Raw genomic sequence first — 18,518 nt, 5'->3', positions numbered from 1 at the left:
ATTATTTCCTTGCTAGATAACCACACAGTGGTTAGTGGGCATCAAATGGCGTTACAAATGATAGTAGGGACTGACTAAGATATAAATTCCCAGGATTAAGCTTGAATTTTTTATTGACTTGAATCAATAGTTTACATTTGATGTTTTTATTTGGAAATATATGTCATTAAATGTTAGAGTTGTCTGACAAAAGCATTTTAAAATGATACCGAATGATATCGACATTGTTTGTTGTTGTTGTTGTTGTTGTTGTTTTTTGGGCCAATATGCATGCTGCTTTCAAAGTGAATGTAGAAGCCGTCTGCCTTTCTACAAGGGTTGATCACAGCTTAGCAGAGCATTTATGCTTATTGATCATATTGACCTTATTGATTGCTTGGGATTTGTTACATGATTAGACCATTTACAATCATGGTGCAAAAATTACATGAACAATAAATGATTGAAAAATAATGAATTGAATATGTTAAGTACCACATACAGTGATGGCCAAAAGTATTGGCACCCCTGCAATTCTGTCAGATAATGCTCAATTTCTCCCAGAAAATGATTGCAATTACAAATGCTTTGGTAGTAATATCTTCATTTATTTTGCTTGCAATTAAAAAACACAAAAGAGAATGAAAATAATTAAATCATTATCATTTTAGACAAAACTTCAAAAATGGGACGGACAAAAGTATTGGCAACCCTCAGCCTAATACTTGGTAGCACAACCTTTAGACAAAATAACTGTGAACAACCGCTCCCGGCATCCCTCAATGAGTTTCTTACAATGCTCTGTTGGAATTTTAGACCATTCTTCTTTGTTCAACTGCTCCAGGTCTCTGAGATTTGAAGGATGCCTTCTCTGAACTGCCATTTTCAGATCTCTCCACAGGTGTTCAATAGGATTCAGGTCTGGACTCATTGCTGGCCACTTCAGAAGCTTTCTCAGCTTTCTCACACTGAGCCCCACTTTATGCTGCAAAATTTGTTGGTAGTCTTCAGACTTCATAATGCCATGCACACGATAAAGCAGTCCAGTGCCAGAGGAAGCAAAGCCACCCCAAAACATCAGGGAACCTCGCCATGTTTGACTGTGGGGACCGTGTTCTTTTCTTTGGTTTTTCCCTGTAAACTCTATGTTGATGCTTTTTCCCAAAAAGCTCTAACATTCTTCCAAATTGTTTTTGGCTTTCTCAGGTAAGTTTTGGCAAACTCCAGCCTGGCTTTTTTAAGTTTCTGGGTCAGAACTAGGGTCTTCCAGGGTATCCTACCATAGGGTCCCTTTTCATTCAGATGCCGATGGATAGTAGGGGTTGACACTGTTGTACCCTGTTTGGATGTTAGTCGAGGTTCTTTATCCACTATCCGCACAATCTTTCGTTGAAATCTCTCGTCAATTTTTCTTTTTCGTCCACATCTAGGGAGGTTAGCAACAGTGCCATGGGCTTTACACTTATTGGTGACACTGTGCAGGAACATTAAGGTCTTTGGAGATGAACTTGTAGCCTTGAGATTGCCCATGCTTCCTCACAATTTTTCTTCTCAAATCCTCAGACACTTCTTTGGTCTTGTACTTTTCTCCATGCGTGGCGAACACAAGGACACAGGACAGAGGTTGAGTCAACATTAATCCATTTTAACTGGCTGCAAGTGTGATTTAGTTATTGCCACCACCTGTTATGTGCCACACGTAGCAGGCGCTGTTAATTACACAAATTAGAGAAGCATCAAATGATTTTTCAAAGGGTGCAAACAGTTTTGTCTAGCTCATTTTTAGAGTTTTGTGTAAAATGATAATGATTTAATTTTTTTTTTACATTGTTCTCTTTTGTTTTTTTATTGCAAGCAAAAAAAAAATGAAGATATTACTACCAAATCATTTGTAATTGCAATCATTTTCCAGGAGAAATTGAGCATTATCTGACAAAATTGCAGGGGTGCCAATACTTTTGGCCGGCACTATATATCAGTATTGGTTTGATATCGGTATCATATTTTTGGAGTTCAACAATATCGGTATATCGATTAAAGGATCAGTATTGGAAATCTCTATTAAATATGAAATTATGTTTTTCTATACATATCATAAATTTAAGTACTTAGATACAATTTACGTGATGCAATAAGATATTTATTTTACAAAATGCATTAATATTTTTTAGGCTGATTGATCGCTGTTAGCTCTCCCTGTTCAAATATATAGGACATCTATCGCTGTCAATGGCAATTTAGTTCACATATTTTGCATTTTACATTTTTCTGTCTGTCTCGCATTTTCCTCAGAAATGCATGTTTTCTATTTTAAAAAAATTATAAGTTCTTTTATAATACTTGAGGAAATGCTAAGAACAAAACATTCAATTTACAAATGGTGGATTATATTTATCACATAAAATAATGGAACGTTTATGACTGAAGTTGCACTTGAAATTGCAACTGCAAATGTATCCACTAGAGGTCGCTAAGTAATCAAAAAGCAGACATTTTGGTGGACCATATCAGGAAAAGTTTTTAATTTAAATACTATATTGCAAACCATGCATACTTTATTAAAAATAACTGTCCTTAACTGCATTTACTAAATTTTATTTATTAATTTTTTTTAATGATGTACTGTTGTTGTGAGGAGGCGGTGCAACGTGGACGGATGAAGCAGAGAGTGGGCAGGAAAATAATGTGATGCTGCAGGCGGTAAAAAGTCCACGCCACCACCGGACTATCAACACTATTCCTATCCGGAGCAAGTACCCAACAAACCGGCTTCTTCTACAAGCTCCTCCCGCTTCTTCCAAGTTGACAACCGGCGGAGGAACTACTACAGCCCGCCAGTTTCTTGTCTCTCCCCAGGGGGCGATGGCTCAAGACGAAGGGAATATTTTGAGTGTCTGTTCGGATTTTCGTCGTCGTTACTTCTAAAAAAAAAAAAAAAAAGATGATGGAGTTAGATTCGCTGGAGCAGCCAGTGTTTCAGGTAAGTTAAATTGTGTTTCTTGTCGTGTTTTATTGTTAGCAGTCAGATACTTTGGCTCCAGTTTCCCAGTAAAGGTGTTTTTTTTTTGTTTGGTTTGTTTTTGGCATGACTTCATGGTGGTGTATATCAAATCATTTGTTTTAGTTTGAATATTTTTGTATGTTTTTTCCCCGACGTGTTATTTTATCACAATTAAATTTAAAATTTGCAGGTGACTGGCATGTCTCGTATCGCCATTTTAGCTTCGTCATTGTCAATGTCATTTTGTGCCCCTTTTCATACTTTTATATTGGGTTGTTTCGTAGTGTTACTCAAATGTGTAAATATTTCACCGTGTTGTCGTCACTGATTTGACGTATGTCGGAAATGTTTGGATTTTTACATGTTGTTACCGAGTTGCTAAATTAAGCTAAGAGTTAGCCACAGTGACATTTTCCCTACGATTTTCGCTATCTGTGTTATTTTGTGTCGTAACTATTTACACTTTTTTTTGGGTCATTTTTTATTGGTAATTTAATCTGAATCTTTCGGATTCAGCTGTTTTTAACAGACAGATTATTTTCATCATTAAATCAAAATGACCATGTAACCGATGGGTAGGAAGTCCAATTTAGAGAGTTCTGAACCTCCTAAATCAACTTTTGTCACGCCAAATCCGGGACTGTTAGCAACCGTACAGGCAGGTCAAGTTATCATCAATATTTGGACTTAAATACATGGTTGCCATTGTCGTTTTAAGTCATTTTTACTATGTTTGCCAGTACAGTGATCCCTCGCTACTTGACACTTTTAACTTTGCACCCTCAGTCCATCACAGATTTTTTTTTTCTCCAATTAAAAATAAATACTGATGAGCTGCCCCAATCCGACCATGTAGTCTCTCTCTCCCTCCTGCTGTTTTTCTTGGTTGCCATTGATGCTTGGAAGCCAAAACTTAAAAAAGCGCCGCATGCGTCATTCATCGTTTAGCTTGTAAAACAGTTGCTGTGGCAACTCACTGCGTGTAAGTGAGCAGCTTGAGCGGATTTAAGTGGACTAACTCAATTAAAAGCGTTTGATAAAGACAAGCATTTTTCTACTTTATTCTTGTTTAAAGTTTTCTTTTTTTAATTATACTTTGGGGAAAAAATTGAAAAAACGTCTTATATGTATCCCTCTCCAATGCTAAATCTGAATAAATACATTGAACACACACAAAAAAAAAAAATGTGGGGGAGGGTGCTACTTCACGGTTTTTCACTTATCGCGCCGGGTTCTGGTCCCATTAACCGCAAAAAACGAGGGATCAGTGTACTTCTTCACATTCCTTTCAACACATCTCAGTGCATCCAGAGTCATCCGTACTTAATTTAAATTTATCAATTGAACTTCAATGTTTAAATCTGACCGTATTTTGCCAGATTGCCAGCATCTTAATTGTTTTATTTGTGCATTTTGCAAGTATCTAAGCAAAAGAGCCTACAAGAAAAGCCGCTTAAAAGGTTCGGATGGAAGCACATCGTCGGACACCACCACAAACAGCTTCGTACGTCAGGTAAGAAGTGCTCATTTGGTTGCCTATTCAATTCAATTTTCTCTTCTCACTGTTCGTCTGCTTCGTCCACACACACTTGTATTATGGTACTTCACACGTCAGAGCCCGGATTGCTTGAATTGAGGAACACAGCACTGGTGGCGTATGTCCCAAGAGGCCATTTCCTGCGCCCATGTTGGAATTTGTGTGTTTGTACATTAATGTGTGTCGGTAAAAGCAGCCTGGCATGAGTGCTGTGGTCCAGTCATCATCATCATCCATCAGTCGTGAGATGTGCGCTGCCCTGAAAGCCTTGTATAAACATTGCTGGGTACACAGCCACGGTGGCGGCATTTTGCCTGAGCTGCCGCGCTGGCATCCTCTGACATAAAGCAGAACTGGGCAGGTATGTATTTTACGCGTCTGGATTTTGTAGAATTTAGAGACCTGCACAGGTCGGGATGGGTGCCCTCGGCGAAAATGTTTCTCCCTTTTTAGGAGGAAGCGCTTCACTTTTTTGGCACCGGAGCAAAAACGCCAGCTCCTGCTTGCACTCAACTTGTCTGAGAACTTGTGAATGAGCTTCGCTTTGACACAGACTCTGCTCAGTGAGCCATAGCAGACAAATTCGATCGAGTCTGATCATATTGAAATGAGAGGTTGTTCCAGGAACACAGGGAGGAAGAAGTGGATTGTTGTGTTTGGGGTCAGTGAGGTCTGTGACACAAATACAAAAATAGTACACCTTCCCATTACGACGCATTTGTTTTGGTGATAATCTTAATTGTAAAAACATAGTAAAAACATCTGATTCTGTAAGGCATTCCTGCAGGCCTCAGCAGGCATTCTTCCGGCTCGTCCACATCGCTCTATGGTGTTCTGACTATTATCAACAACATGTTCCAGTAAGCGCACATGAACTGAAGGCCAACTTATGCATACCGACGGAAGCGAGAGGATGGTAGACCAACCCTGTGGTGCTCCTGGGGTTAGGGTGAGTGAGTGATACTACATGGTAGAGGTCCCGGTTTGGTCGTGGGAGTTGATTGAAGGAGGAGTGGGTGGCAGAAGTGGTCCAGGAACATCAACACTGTGTGGTTGTTTATTTTTAATAGTGTGTCTCACCGATGACACATCATTTTCGGAATTGCTTGTGAACAAGCTTAAAGCTCAATCTTGCACATGTATGATAAATTCCCGGAATGGCAAAGTGAACAGGACTGAACAGATTTTATGCAGGTGAAAACCTGAGCTGTTTTCTGTCTGAGTCCTAGTTGTCTTCCGAGAGCATCCTGGGAAACCATCCAATCCTAAATATTAATAAACTTTCCTTATTTAGCACTTGACTAGAAGCAATCAACAAAGGCTTCGACTGAAGCGGAGCATAAACAGGACTGAAGTTAGAAGGATTGCTGAGGCGCAGGTCTAAAAATAGGTTTCCTCATAATATATCAAATATGGTAGTCAGATTTTCTCATTTAGGATCCTCTTCCTCCTTATCTCAAATTTGCTGATGAACACTCAAGGGCATGCCCAGGGTAGGAAAGCCCACTCGTATTCCCCGGTGATTGCGGTCCCCATTATGTTCCCCTACTTGCTTACTAAATGATGTCACATGCTGATGTTTTATATAACCTGTACAAGTAGCGTAGGTGTCTATGGGGCTCAGAGAGTGTTTTATTTTGATGAAACACCAAGATATCCCAACTGCTTTAATGAAGAACTGTTGAAATCAGGTGTAGTGCTCCAACAATTAATCGAGTAACTCGAGTAATTTGATAAGGAAAAAAGCTTTGAATCAAATTTTGCTGCTTCGACATCATCTAATTAGAGTGGCGTTGTGATGGTTTGTTTTGAAAGTGTTTGCATTTAGTTTTACTGATTTTGGTGGATACACTGCCCTCTAGTGGCAACAGTGAATATGACATAATTTATGTAACATAGCTGAATCCAGCTGGTCCTTGTTAAGACCAACATGATGTAAGTTTTTATTTGAATGTTTTGTTTGTTTTATTTAGTTGTTTTTTGTAGGAATACGTGTTTGAACGATTTAGGAGCATTGCAAAAAAAAACAAAAAAAAAACAGCATTTTATAGCATTTAAGATAGCTGAATTTTTCCTAATCCGATTACTCGATTATACACTAAATAGTTGATGGATTAATCGACTACTAAAATAATCGATGGCTGCAGCCCTAATCAGGTGTATACTTTTGAGAAACACACAGATCTGTCGACTAAGGGTGTAACGGTACATGTATTTGTATTGAACCGTTTCAGCACGTGGTGCTCGGTTCGGAACGGAGGCGTACCGAACGAGTTTCTGACGTAATGTAACCCTTACTTTTCGAGGCTGTGAGTCGATCGGGTTACAGTTTCTTTGTGTTGATTATATTTACTCCGTCTTCTCTACTATAATGAGGACCAACACGGTAGGACAGTATTACCCAGAAACGTCAACGGCGCGACAACGTGGCCGCCGCGAAAACGCAGTGAAATGCGGGCGTTAAAGTCAATCAGCCAATGCCCACCAGTCGCAGTGCGGCCGCGTCCCAGAAGCGGCTCAACATGACGCACACGAAAAGAACAGCAGAGTTTATTATTTGACGCGAGACGCGACCCTCCTGCGTCAATAATACTACCGGTAGCTAGGATCAGGCAGACCGGAAGTCACTCGTGTAAAAATACGATGGATCCGGTTTTCAAACTAATATGCAATCGTAACCCACTTTTTGAGTCCATCAGATCTCTTGAGTGGTAGATCGGGGCACAGTTGACTTGTCTTTGTTGATTTACTGCTGTCTTCTCTGCTATCATAATAACCAACATGGCCCCGTTTTGAATACAAAACCCTCCTACCACAACAAATCAAGTAGGAACTAATATTCACATAGGGACTAAAGTTATACAACATAAAATATACAATATAAATGAATACTATATCACATTTGTAAAATATAAACACGTAATACAATAAATAATAGCCAATTTAAATAATATAAGTTGAAATGAACTGAAACACCTGTAATTAAATAATAAGAATAATACACAGATCCTGCTTACACAATTACATTTATTAATTTCTGTGTGGCGCTTTAACTTGAGAAAATCCACCAATAAAGCTTTGGAAAACCGTTCTTAAGAAAGAAAAAAAAAATTAATTGAGGCATTTTATTTGTAAAATTCATGTTAAAATCTTTGTCATTAGGATTGCTTTTCTCTTTAGCACAGGACTTCTTTTTTCTTCTTTCTTTCAGAAAGAAAGCTGACCGGCGTCTGAAAGGGAAATTGTTGTTGGATTATCTTTAAATACCCGCTACTTTTTGAGCAGAGTTCTAGCTTAATATAGGCTAATGTTCCTATTGTTGAAAGCACAAAGGTGTGTAATAAACAACTAGCACATTTATATTTTGCATTTTGTTTTCTTACTGTACCGAACCGTGACCTCAAAACCGAGGTACGTACCAAACCGAGATTTTTTGTGTACCGTTACACCCCTACTGTCGACTGAAACTGTCAAATTGACTAGAATTCCAACTGACAGAGGGTGAACTTTGAAAAATTTGTAAAGGACTGCCCATATAGCAGACCCATGTTGAACAAATGTTGATTTTCTATCAAAATCATCAGTATGTTTGACATTGAACTTTTCGACAATAAACAATGCTGAATCAACATTGCAAATACCGATGACACCTGACAGTGACGTTGAAACAACATTGTTCTTTGGTGTGTCAGGCGATGGTTGGGTTAACATTGTTTTATAGTTGATGAAATAATGTTGACAAATAGTTGATTTTAGATTGACCGGGAGATATGATTGAAAAGTCACTGAATTATGGATGAGTGGGAGTTATGGTCAAAAAATAGTTGTGTTCGTGGTTGAGCGGGAAGACAGCGTATCACCTCAAACGAACTCCACTGGAAACGCCTCATTTAAGGATAGCCATCTTTAAAGGTAAGCCTGTTGCTTTTCTTTAAAGCCTTTTTTTAGCAATGATGTCTTACGGTAGAATAAATCACGTTTGTCATCAAAGTTGTATATAAAACAGTTTGACCGACAAAACGTGACAAAGTTGCCGAAATTGTAAGAAACGGTGCATTTGCTGTGATTGGCATACAAGCGAAGACCTACCGTATTTTTCGGACTATAAGTCGCAGTTTTTTCATAGTTTGGCAGAGGGTGCGTCTTAGCTGGAGCTTATACTCTGGAGCGACTTATGTGTGATTAATTACGGTATTTTAAAATAAATATATATTCATATATTTATACTAAAATGATGTATGGATGTCAAATAATTTGGATAAAACAGAGAAGGCGCTGTGCATGCCTGTACACATGAACCCAGTGGCTCTCTTTTCAATCACCCCTTCGTGAGCATCCTAGTATTCCCTTTTCAATATGGAGTAGCTATAGGAGTGAAAAACAAACTAAAGACAGAGGAATTGAAAAGCAAACAACTACGGTGTGGGAGTGGGATATGGAAAGGATTCAAATTGATTGTTGAAGGGTCTATACGGAAACCTGTGTAGGCTTTTGAAGGAGGGGCAGAGGCCCTAACAGCTTCGCTGAATGTAAACGAATGTGGCACTTTGGTCTCATACAAGAAATATATTTAACAAACTTTTCCAGCGTTATTTTGTTGTGTAAATGCATTTATAATGCTCATAAAAATATGTAGAACATTTAAACATTGAGAAAACTTGCGTTTTTTTTTTCTGCCAACTCGAGATTAAAATAAATGTCAAATCCACTATCCGCCTGTTAGAACAGACACACAAATATAAAAGATTTTAAATGTTTATTGAATATCCATCTTACAGTCGCTTTTAACTGGGAGAATTTGTTACAAAAGACAGGCTTCTATTTGTTATCATTATGCATATATGCACCTGCATCGTCACAAACGTGATCACACAAAACGCAACCACGCATCGCATTCCTGCATTTCCTTCTTCTCCTGAGTCCTCACAAACAAAACATAAAATTTTGTTTTTTTTTCGGGCTCGTGCCTCCAAATAAAACATAGAATTTCCGTTTTTTGGGGGCTCGGCCAAGCAAATCAAGTTAATTGATCGGGCTTGGGCCGCGTCGGGCTTTAATACCTGCGGCCCGGTCGGGTTGGATTTTTAGGCCCCATCCAACTTCTAGCGTCATGTAATGTTAGCATACCGTACACCTATTCAGCCTTTTGTTCTCTATTGTATTTTAAATTTCCTTTCAAGATGACATGTCTGTTCTTGGTTCTGGATTCTCTGGATTCAAATAGATTTCCCCCCAAAAATGCGACTTATACTCCAGTGCGACTTGTATATGTTTTTTTCCTTTTCAGTACGCATTTTTTGGCTGGTGCGACTTATACTCAGGTGCGACGTATAGTCCGAAAAATACTGTATTTAGCCTGGATTTTAGCTAAGTAGAACTAGTTCAGGCAAACGTAATTCTTTTTCCAATTAAAGTGCTAAAATCACTAGATATGACACAATCGAGCCTTGTCTAAATTAATTCATTGAACAGAAAGACAGTGCGGTTATTTTTCCATCGTAGCTAGCCCACTAGCTAGCTCCATTCCCATATGTAGCTCTAATTTGGTTTGCGATTGGTTGGGAAACTCACTTCACCACAACATATTGAAGTATGTTAAACTAACCTATGATACCTGCGTGAATTCTTGGATATGAATTAACTGTGAATACCGTTTTGTTTGTTGTTGTTGTTTTTTTTCAGATTCATTGAAGAGGCAGATAGGGTTGGACACGTCACAATATGTATTTGCTGCTGTTGTGCTGAAGTGGCTACGCTATGCCTCAGACCGCGTTGGTGGCAAAGTTCGCGGCGAAGCTTGTCAGACTGAGGAGGAAGCTTAAGTTTGAAACTTTACTGAGCGTTAATGAAGTTTTCTATTGTTGTGTTTTCAATTAAAATAATTGGAAATCTATCAAGTTTTATTATTTATTCATTCATTATTAAATTATTCATTTGAAATATATATATGGCGGAAAACACAGACAAGACTGTAGGAGCAGTTTCTGCTCTTGCACTCCTCTTTAAAAGAAATGGCTGTATTTTAAGCCAAAACAACTGTTGTGTTTGGTAGAACAATATGTCTATATGCTGCCATAGCACATTCATGGTGCAATAGGCCCCCAAACTATTTTTAATTTGTCCGTTTTACCTTGAAAACACCCGTTTACAGACGTCACGCAACCGCTTTTGTTTCAACCCAGCCATAAAACAAAGGTAATTAAATATATTTATTACTCTAAATGTCTGTTGTTTTCAGCTTAGAATCATTAATTGATGCCTCATATTTTGTTTAAAAAAAAAAAAAAAAAAAACGACTTTAAAAAATTATTCACTCACATATTTTAAACTTTATAACAAATTATGTCACAATGAAAAAAATGTCGTCTGTAAAAAAGTCACAGATATCTACCTCATAACTATCGCTTAGTTGTATTTTTTTTTTTTGTTACTGTCGCATTTTCTCCGATGTGTTAGATGATAAATAATCGATCCAAACAAAGACAATTTGGGAAAAAAAATGTGTAAAAGGGTAAATATATGAAAAAGAAAATCTTGACCACTCCTTAATATCTGCGATTCCTGCATTGCGACCCTTGTTCCCTTGTTATATTACCATGTTTAACCCATAAAATCCCCAAAAGATCCAGCTGTGGCCATTCACAGCCATGTCTTGGGACTCCGTGATACATGCTACATGGAGTTTTTGGATCGAAACAAGGTAAGTACGCAATAATATCTCATTAAAGTCACGGCGTCTTTAATTCTGCTCTCGTGTGCTCTCACCTCCAGATAGGGTTTTGCTGTTTAAAAAACATTATTTTTTTAAAAATGCCTTCCTGTTCAAAAATTTTCTTCCCCCAGAAAATTGAGATTTTAAGCTTTCCAATGATGTATCACATGTGCATATCGGACAATTTTGAAAGTTGGCCAAATTGTGGGTCTCAGAGCGGAACTTCAAGTCACCTGAGTGTTTTCCACCACATATATATATTTTTTTCATGTATAATTTTTTATCAGTCAGCCAATATGTTTCTTTTGTCTGTAAATAAAGCAGGATCTCTAAATATGGGCATATTTGAAAGCACTAATATAATCATGGTTGGAAATGAAGGAAAACAACATGGATTCAGCGTTGTTCCAATATTATTAGTAATTGAAATGACGTTTAGGTTTTGTAAGGATTTCAGCGTTGGAACAACATTAATCGAGGGTGCAAAAGTGATGACAAATCAACGTCAGGTGTCAGCGTTGATTCAACGATAAGATTGACAGCGGAATGTTGATTCAACATCATTTTAACGTCTGTCTGCTATCTGGGTGAATACTTAGTAAATTATTCATGACTCTTTTGATGTTTTTTTGATTTTTATTACCTATTCATTTTTTCATAATAGCACTCAAGGTCTTCTTTGTGGAAACGTTTGAAAATATGAACCACGTGCTTATAGTCTTTTGTTTAGAACGCGCCGTTGCACTGCAGCAATTAACTACTGTACAAACAACAATAGTGCTTGACTGCCATCCTGTGGCGGACCATGATAATTGCAATTGCTTTCATCAATGTAATTTTTTTACCCCGTCCCTCCCATCACCTAATACTGAACCTCCAAACTGTGAGGTACATGTGTCAATAACAAGGCTAATTTCAGGTGCCATTCAGGCAAGCTCTTTGTTATGGCTTTGGTCATACCTTTTGACTCTCTAATTCGGTGTCAATGACTGTTTTCCTGAAAGGAAAAAGGGAGCCCACTAATTAAGAAACACTGTGTGTCTACCAAAACACTCGCCAATGCGCCAAAAGCACTGACGCACTTCCTTGCTTTGAAAACAAATTGCAGCACTGAGAGAAAGCATGAAGGCGCGTGCAATGCAAATGAGGACTGACAGCAGCATTCAAGTTAGAAAAGAGGGGACACTCAAAGGAAAGAGAAAAGGGGTGCCGTGAACAAGAATGGATGCTCTCTAGTGGGACGGCGGTCAATAAAGGACACACCGCCTCCCTCTTCCTCCCTTCACAGACCTTCGTACTGAGGAGCAACTTGTGTGCCGTGATGAGTGAGTGGAAATCCACAAGCAGCTGAAAGCAGCCCCGCAAAAACTGAAGCATTGCAGGGTATCTTTTTTGTTTTGTTTTTTTGGATGAGGGTGGATCTGACCTTCTGGAGAACTGAATTGGATTTTGGGGTGTTTTAGTTGCTGCAGTTACAAGATGACTTCGAGATGACAACAGCATCAACAACGTTTCTGAGTTTCTAAGTCCTATCGTCCTTCATCGAGAGTCCGCACGGACGGACTGTGGCGGAGTAAATGCCGCCACCCGACAGGTAGCCCCCGTCCCTCCCTGCCCGGTCCACTTCATGCCGTGCTGTGGGCTGGGCCATCGCCGGAAAGCACCGCTTCCCTATGTAAGTTTGACGGCGAGGGTTAGAGGGTAACAACTGAAGTACAGTAGCATTTATCATCCTTAGACCTTTTTAGATCTCAATATAAATTCTAGATAGTGTGAATTCCATCAGAGACTGACATTATTTGAAAAACCTCATCTAGAATACCGAACACTGGAACATATCACCGTTCACAATATTTTTTTCTGTGTTTAGTTTGTGAAAATGAAAAAGCGTGATCGATATATCATTTATCTCCAATTAGAGCGTTGTCGTATCTGGAGCTTAACTGTAACTAAAATTTTGGGTAGCAATTCGTTGCGAAACAATCAAGCAAGGGACTGAATTTTACCACTTCAATTCTGATTTTCTTTACATTCCTTTGTATGCTAGGCTGTTCCACCGTTCAGAGAAACTCCATTGACGACGAATCCGTGTATGTAATATCTGCGAGTGTCGTAATAAGCCTGAATAATCCATCACAGCCTCTCTGTGGATTACGTGACAGCGAGTGCGCAAGTGATCCACCAGGTGTTGTCCCACAAACGCAGCCAGAAGAATGCTGTGGTATGCTGTTGAAAGATGCAGAGACATTTTTCTATCCCAAAAACATCTTTATCCCGTGTACTGCAGCCAAGAGAAAATATTTCAGATTTATGCTGTGATTAATTTGACTCCACAGTGCACTGGATCAACATTCACCGTACAACTGAGTAAGCTTTAATTTAACTGATGAGTGGATTAGTGTAGGACCAGCTGTTGTAAAACCACCACACTTGACTGGTAAGCCACAGTGTGTGTAAAGGTGTTTGTTTGCACATCCAAACTGCACGCCGACTGCACACGTTAAGTTCAGGTGCGGCCTCTTGTAGTGCTGAAATTTAACATCATGAATGTGATTGAAATCCCAGCAAGGGAGTGATAATTGCACCCCCGGCACCTACGGCTCTGAAAGGACCTCCAGTTACCGTGACCCGCTGTTAGTTCTATGACGCTCCACGTACATGTTAGTGTTACATAATAAAAATTTCATTTCCACTCTAAATGGAATGTGGAGCATCCAGTTTCCTGACAGGCTGGTGTAGACGGTCCCAGACACGACTCATGGAAACTCTGGGAATGGAAGACGGCGGGGGCCCTGTCTCTATTTCAGTCAGTCAGATTTGTGAATGGAGGGCAGTCAGTCAAGTAGGACGACAGAACACATTTGCTAAAATCGGTAATTGAGATGTTAACCCAGGCCTTTTTTATTTTGTTTTGTCTAATAAGATTTAGTTTTGAAGGAATCTGATCTTTTAGCCAGATTGCTGGAATCACGAGAGCTGAACCGCCGGAAACTGCGCAACCGCAATTCCAACGACCCGACCCTGCCCGGCGGAAATCCGTCAACCTGGCCAAAAGGCTAAACCCCGCGGGTTCACCTTAGTCTTTAACCCTTGCACTGACTCCATTTTAAAAGCTGGAAAAAGGCTTTGAAACACAAGTTGACAATTTATTCCAAGTTGGCAGCAATCATACAGCACAGAGAGAGAGACCCAGGGCAGGAGGCAAACTGGATCCAGGGTCACCATATAACAAGTCAACAAAAGATTCCTGAGAAAAATGGTAAATGGACAGTACTTATATAGCGCATTTGTCTGCATGGTTACCATGCCCAAAGCGCTTTACATTAGCACACTTTTACCCATTCACGCACACATTCACACACCAATGGGGCTGCTGCCATGCAAGGCTCTGTCAACCCTTTGGAGGCCAATCAGGTTTCAGCCTATGGGCACTTCGACAGTGGGCAGTCGTAGCCGGGAATCGAACCACTGACCCTTCGGTCTAAGGACAACTCCAGCTACCAACTGCGCCACGGCCGCTCAGATCACAACAATTAGTTAAACATTCAGTCTTTTAAAGGCTCTGGTGAGGCGGGCTGTGGTCCGGAAGAAGGGTGTGTTGGGGACTTGTTTAGGATTATTGTGTTGCGTTACTGTCGGCAAGGCAACAAGAGTTAAGGATTTTGCTATCCTCAGCGCCACGTGAGTGCTGAGTGTTCACTTCTCGGTCGCGGGTTCCTCCGTGTCAAATGTTCCTTGTGGCAAGACAAGATGTCCCGCCATTTGTTCTGGACTGTCCAGAAGAGCTGATTGCGGTATTTGGTGGCGCAGACATGGGCTTGTAGACGTCTTGCCTATCACCTGCTTGTCAGCGTCAGTCTTACTCAGTCAGCTGCATGACGCGCGCGTTGGGCTCCCGTGGTCAGAAGGCGTCCTGTATCTGTTCTGCCCTTATCTGCCCGTTGTCTTGGCGGAGCAAATTCTAATCATTTGAAGTCCAACTGTTCATAATATGAAATATATTCTGCTTGATTTTCTTAAACTATCATATAAATGCTATTTAGTATATATTGAGTGTGTTAGAGTAATACATACAGTCAAACAGTAAATACAAGAAAAGATACTATTCTTTAGTTTAGAACTTGTATTAGGGACCACCAGTAGCAACAGATCTCTAATAAGTTCATTCCAGAACAACAACTCTACATGTGTTGGTCATCTTAAACTAATTTATGTAGTTTGCTGAAACCCAATGAACGCAGGCAAAGACTCAAGTGATGCAAAATCTCTTACTGGATGTAATCCAAGGCCACATTCAAGAAGAGTTACTTTATTTAGGTGTTTACCGATGATTTTCAGAAGCGAAACGTTTTATAATCTGATTCTAGATTTGGCTTGATCATGCAGCGTGTTCCAGAAAACTCCACTCAAGGTTTGTACTTGTATTGACTTATTTCCCAATCACAGTCCATTTCAGTAAATGCAAAACCGTGCACAGTTTGGCAGTGATTCATCTCCCACTTTTCTGGAGGCACTGGATTACTGCCTAGGACTGATCATTGAGCCAGGAGGTTTTGGCAGCCGATGAGCATTTTTTTTTTTTCAAAGTTTTCCAGAGATTCTGGAAATGTCCGGAAATACAGTGACTAATTGGCAGTGGAGACCCCGAGGAATGTCTCGGAACTTGCGGGTCTTGTTGCACTTTCACATAACGTAATTGTTTCGCTTTAAGACTGGAAAGTGTGATATACTCTATACCTGAGTAGACCATTTCAGTCTGATAGCACTGATGTCAGTCTGAACAATGACCAAGGTTTAACAATGAAGCAATCTTTGGTCTGGAAGAAGCAGGCCACTCCAAAAATATCAAGTAGTAGTTTGTGAAAGGTCACAGTTGACATTCACAATTCTTCCTCAGATAATTAGCATGTTGCTTTGTATTTAAGGCACCATACTTGATTATTCTTCTCTGGTTGAGACTTGCTGCATCATTTACTGACTAAAATACAAAATATTTTCTTCCGGAAAAGGGTAAGCATGCGTCATTATTAGCGCACTGCGTCTGTTTGAGGTCTCAGCTCGCGTTTCTACTAAACCTCAGCCTCGAGAGTGAGCCAGGCGGTCTGAGCCACATTTAAAACAGCTGCAGATGTTCCGCCGAGCTAATTAGGGGCAGTGGGACGGAGGCAACCTTCTGCACAAGAGGAGGGCTGCTGGCCAATGTGGATATAAACAATTAATTAAGAGCGGCGGGTGTTAAAAGTGGTTCAAGGCTCTGCATGAAATCTTGCGTTCAAAAACTGACCTCTCAGTTGCCTTTACAGATGCAGGTTTCCTCCATATGTATTTATGTAACCCAAATTAGTATGCAAGTCGGAATTTGCTATAATGAATCGTCCACCTACGCAAAACCAGCTATAATATCACAGTTACAGAAAATTCTTGCAGGCAGGATTTGTTTCTTCATTTGGAAATTGGAGATGACCATCTTTGCCTAGTTTTGTGCTTTAAAACCTCTGACAACATGAACGTTGCTATCTGAAAAGTGTTGCACTAGCTGGAAGACGGTTCAGCCTAAGATAACAAGAGGTGCAAATGCCCCAAATGGTCAGGATGGTCCCGAAGCTGCTTCAGTTTGGAGTGACTGAAACCTCTCAAATACATGCTATTCACAATGTTTAACTTGAGTGAGTATCCAGTAACTGTTTGTATTGGTCAGTACCCTCAATGTATTAGTTGGCATAGATTTAGCATCCGTAGGAGCGGTGCAATACTTTGAACCCTCTGTTTGAACTTAGTTTGCTTTGCATCCAACATTTTTCTATTACTTACCTAAAAACTTGAAAAATGCTTCACAGTTCACCTGAAATCATCAAGGAACTCTTCAAAACACCCTCTAGATATAATTCCTATACCGCGGGTAACTCCTGCGGTCAGAAATGTGGAATCCCTGGTGTTCAGGGGGGATTATAATCAGAGTTGAGAATGAGTATCATATTTACCGGCCTATTATTTTGGAAACACAAGGAAATAGTTTATCCGTCTCAACCCAAGGAAGATACAAAAAATACTAGTGACAAATTGCAGGGAAAGCACAGGGCATCGAGAACTAATGGGTCATGGTGAGGTGCACCGATAAAGGTGAGAAAAGACAAAACAAAAGGTTGGTAGTAGCTCAGGTCCCTTAACAAAGAGGTGCCATGACAACAGGTATGCTGAGAAGCCATAACCCTGAGAATCATGAAAGAAATCATGTACAACAACGGATGAAATCACTGTCTTTGTTTGGAGGGAGTCCGGGGCAGGTTGCCTGGAAGTGACACAAACCTGCCAGTTGGTTAAGAGCCCTCTCCTCCACAGAGTACGCTCATCTGTCTATAAGCTCACCCTCGGGAGCTAGGCCACACAAAACTGCTGCGCGATTGGTAGCGTGCTGGGGCTCAGCTGGGCGGGGTTAAACCTGCTGGGATGTTTCATATTCATACTCCGTGTGAATTCACAAGCAGTCCGTCAAGTCTCTGCCTGCTGTCAGGAGGAAGAAGAGTTCTCCGGATTTGCTTTTTGCAAGGCTTTGCAAACTTTTTGTTTCAGTGGTGGTGTCCTCAGACAAATGCCTGGTGATTCGGGTTCGAAGGGAAGGCCGCCCTCTGGTTGCCACCCCTGATCCCATTCGGGCAATCAGCCGTGGGGTCTTCTGAAGACTCCTCTCAACGGGCCTGCTCCCGTTGCCATGCTCAAACACTCCAAGAACAAAAATGTCTCGTGGGTAAGTGGAGTGTTTGCTATTTGCGTATGAGTGTGAGGATGAGTACAACAGATTATGTTGGACTAAGGTAGTGCAATGCCACTGGTTTTTGATGCTCCTGTCCTGAGCCCGGTGGCCTTTCCAAAGAGAGGCTTTAGAGATTTAACTATTATATAACTACAAGCTACTACATGTCCACTTTATGAAATCTCCTGACCAGTCTGCCAACTCTAATTGCGGTCCAAAAAAGTTATCAACGAGTTTGGAATTCTAACCTGACTCTTAAATTGACATTTGTTAGGAGTAGTTACAATAACGCTAGATAAAGTACTTTTTTTTTCTCATGTTGACCCAGGTTTATTTATTTTTCAAAAATGTGTTTGACATGTAATTCTTTACTAGTACAGCGGGATCAGGGGAGATTAGAGTGAGTGTGGCTTTGCAGGGATGAAATCAGCTACTTGCGCACAGGGGGGTGGTGCAAAGAGGACAGAATGAAAATATGCTTCACTATATGTTTTTAGCTTATGCGTGCGTACAATACATCACCTTGTGCTTTGTTTGT

General features: G+C 40.2%; 1 protein-coding gene across 4 annotated transcripts in view; it reads left to right on the top strand.

Moving 5' to 3' along the window:
• Positions 1–2,697: 2,697 nt before the first annotated feature.
• Positions 2,698–18,518, top strand: part of cacnb2a (calcium channel, voltage-dependent, beta 2a) — a 65,987-nt gene continuing 50,166 nt past the window's right edge. For 2 of the 4 annotated variants that reach the window (XM_057824002.1, XM_057824004.1), the window contains exons 1-2: positions 2,698–2,959; positions 4,401–4,493. In XM_057824002.1, the coding sequence (XP_057679985.1) occupies positions 2,921–2,959; positions 4,401–4,493 (132 nt within the window). In that variant the 5' untranslated portion in view covers positions 2,698–2,920. Of the gene's footprint in view, positions 2,960–4,400; positions 4,494–12,357; positions 12,905–17,700; positions 17,975–18,518 lie in introns of those variants that run through there. The other 2 variants (XM_057824005.1, XM_057824006.1) reach the window with 2 other exon arrangements.

The sequence above is a fragment of the Corythoichthys intestinalis genome, chromosome 20 (genome assembly GCF_030265065.1).
Source record: "Corythoichthys intestinalis isolate RoL2023-P3 chromosome 20, ASM3026506v1, whole genome shotgun sequence".
Classification (NCBI taxonomy): domain Eukaryota; kingdom Metazoa; phylum Chordata; class Actinopteri; order Syngnathiformes; family Syngnathidae; genus Corythoichthys; species Corythoichthys intestinalis.
Note: the sequence above shows the minus strand (reverse complement) of the source record. Positions and strands in the feature narration are given on the sequence as shown.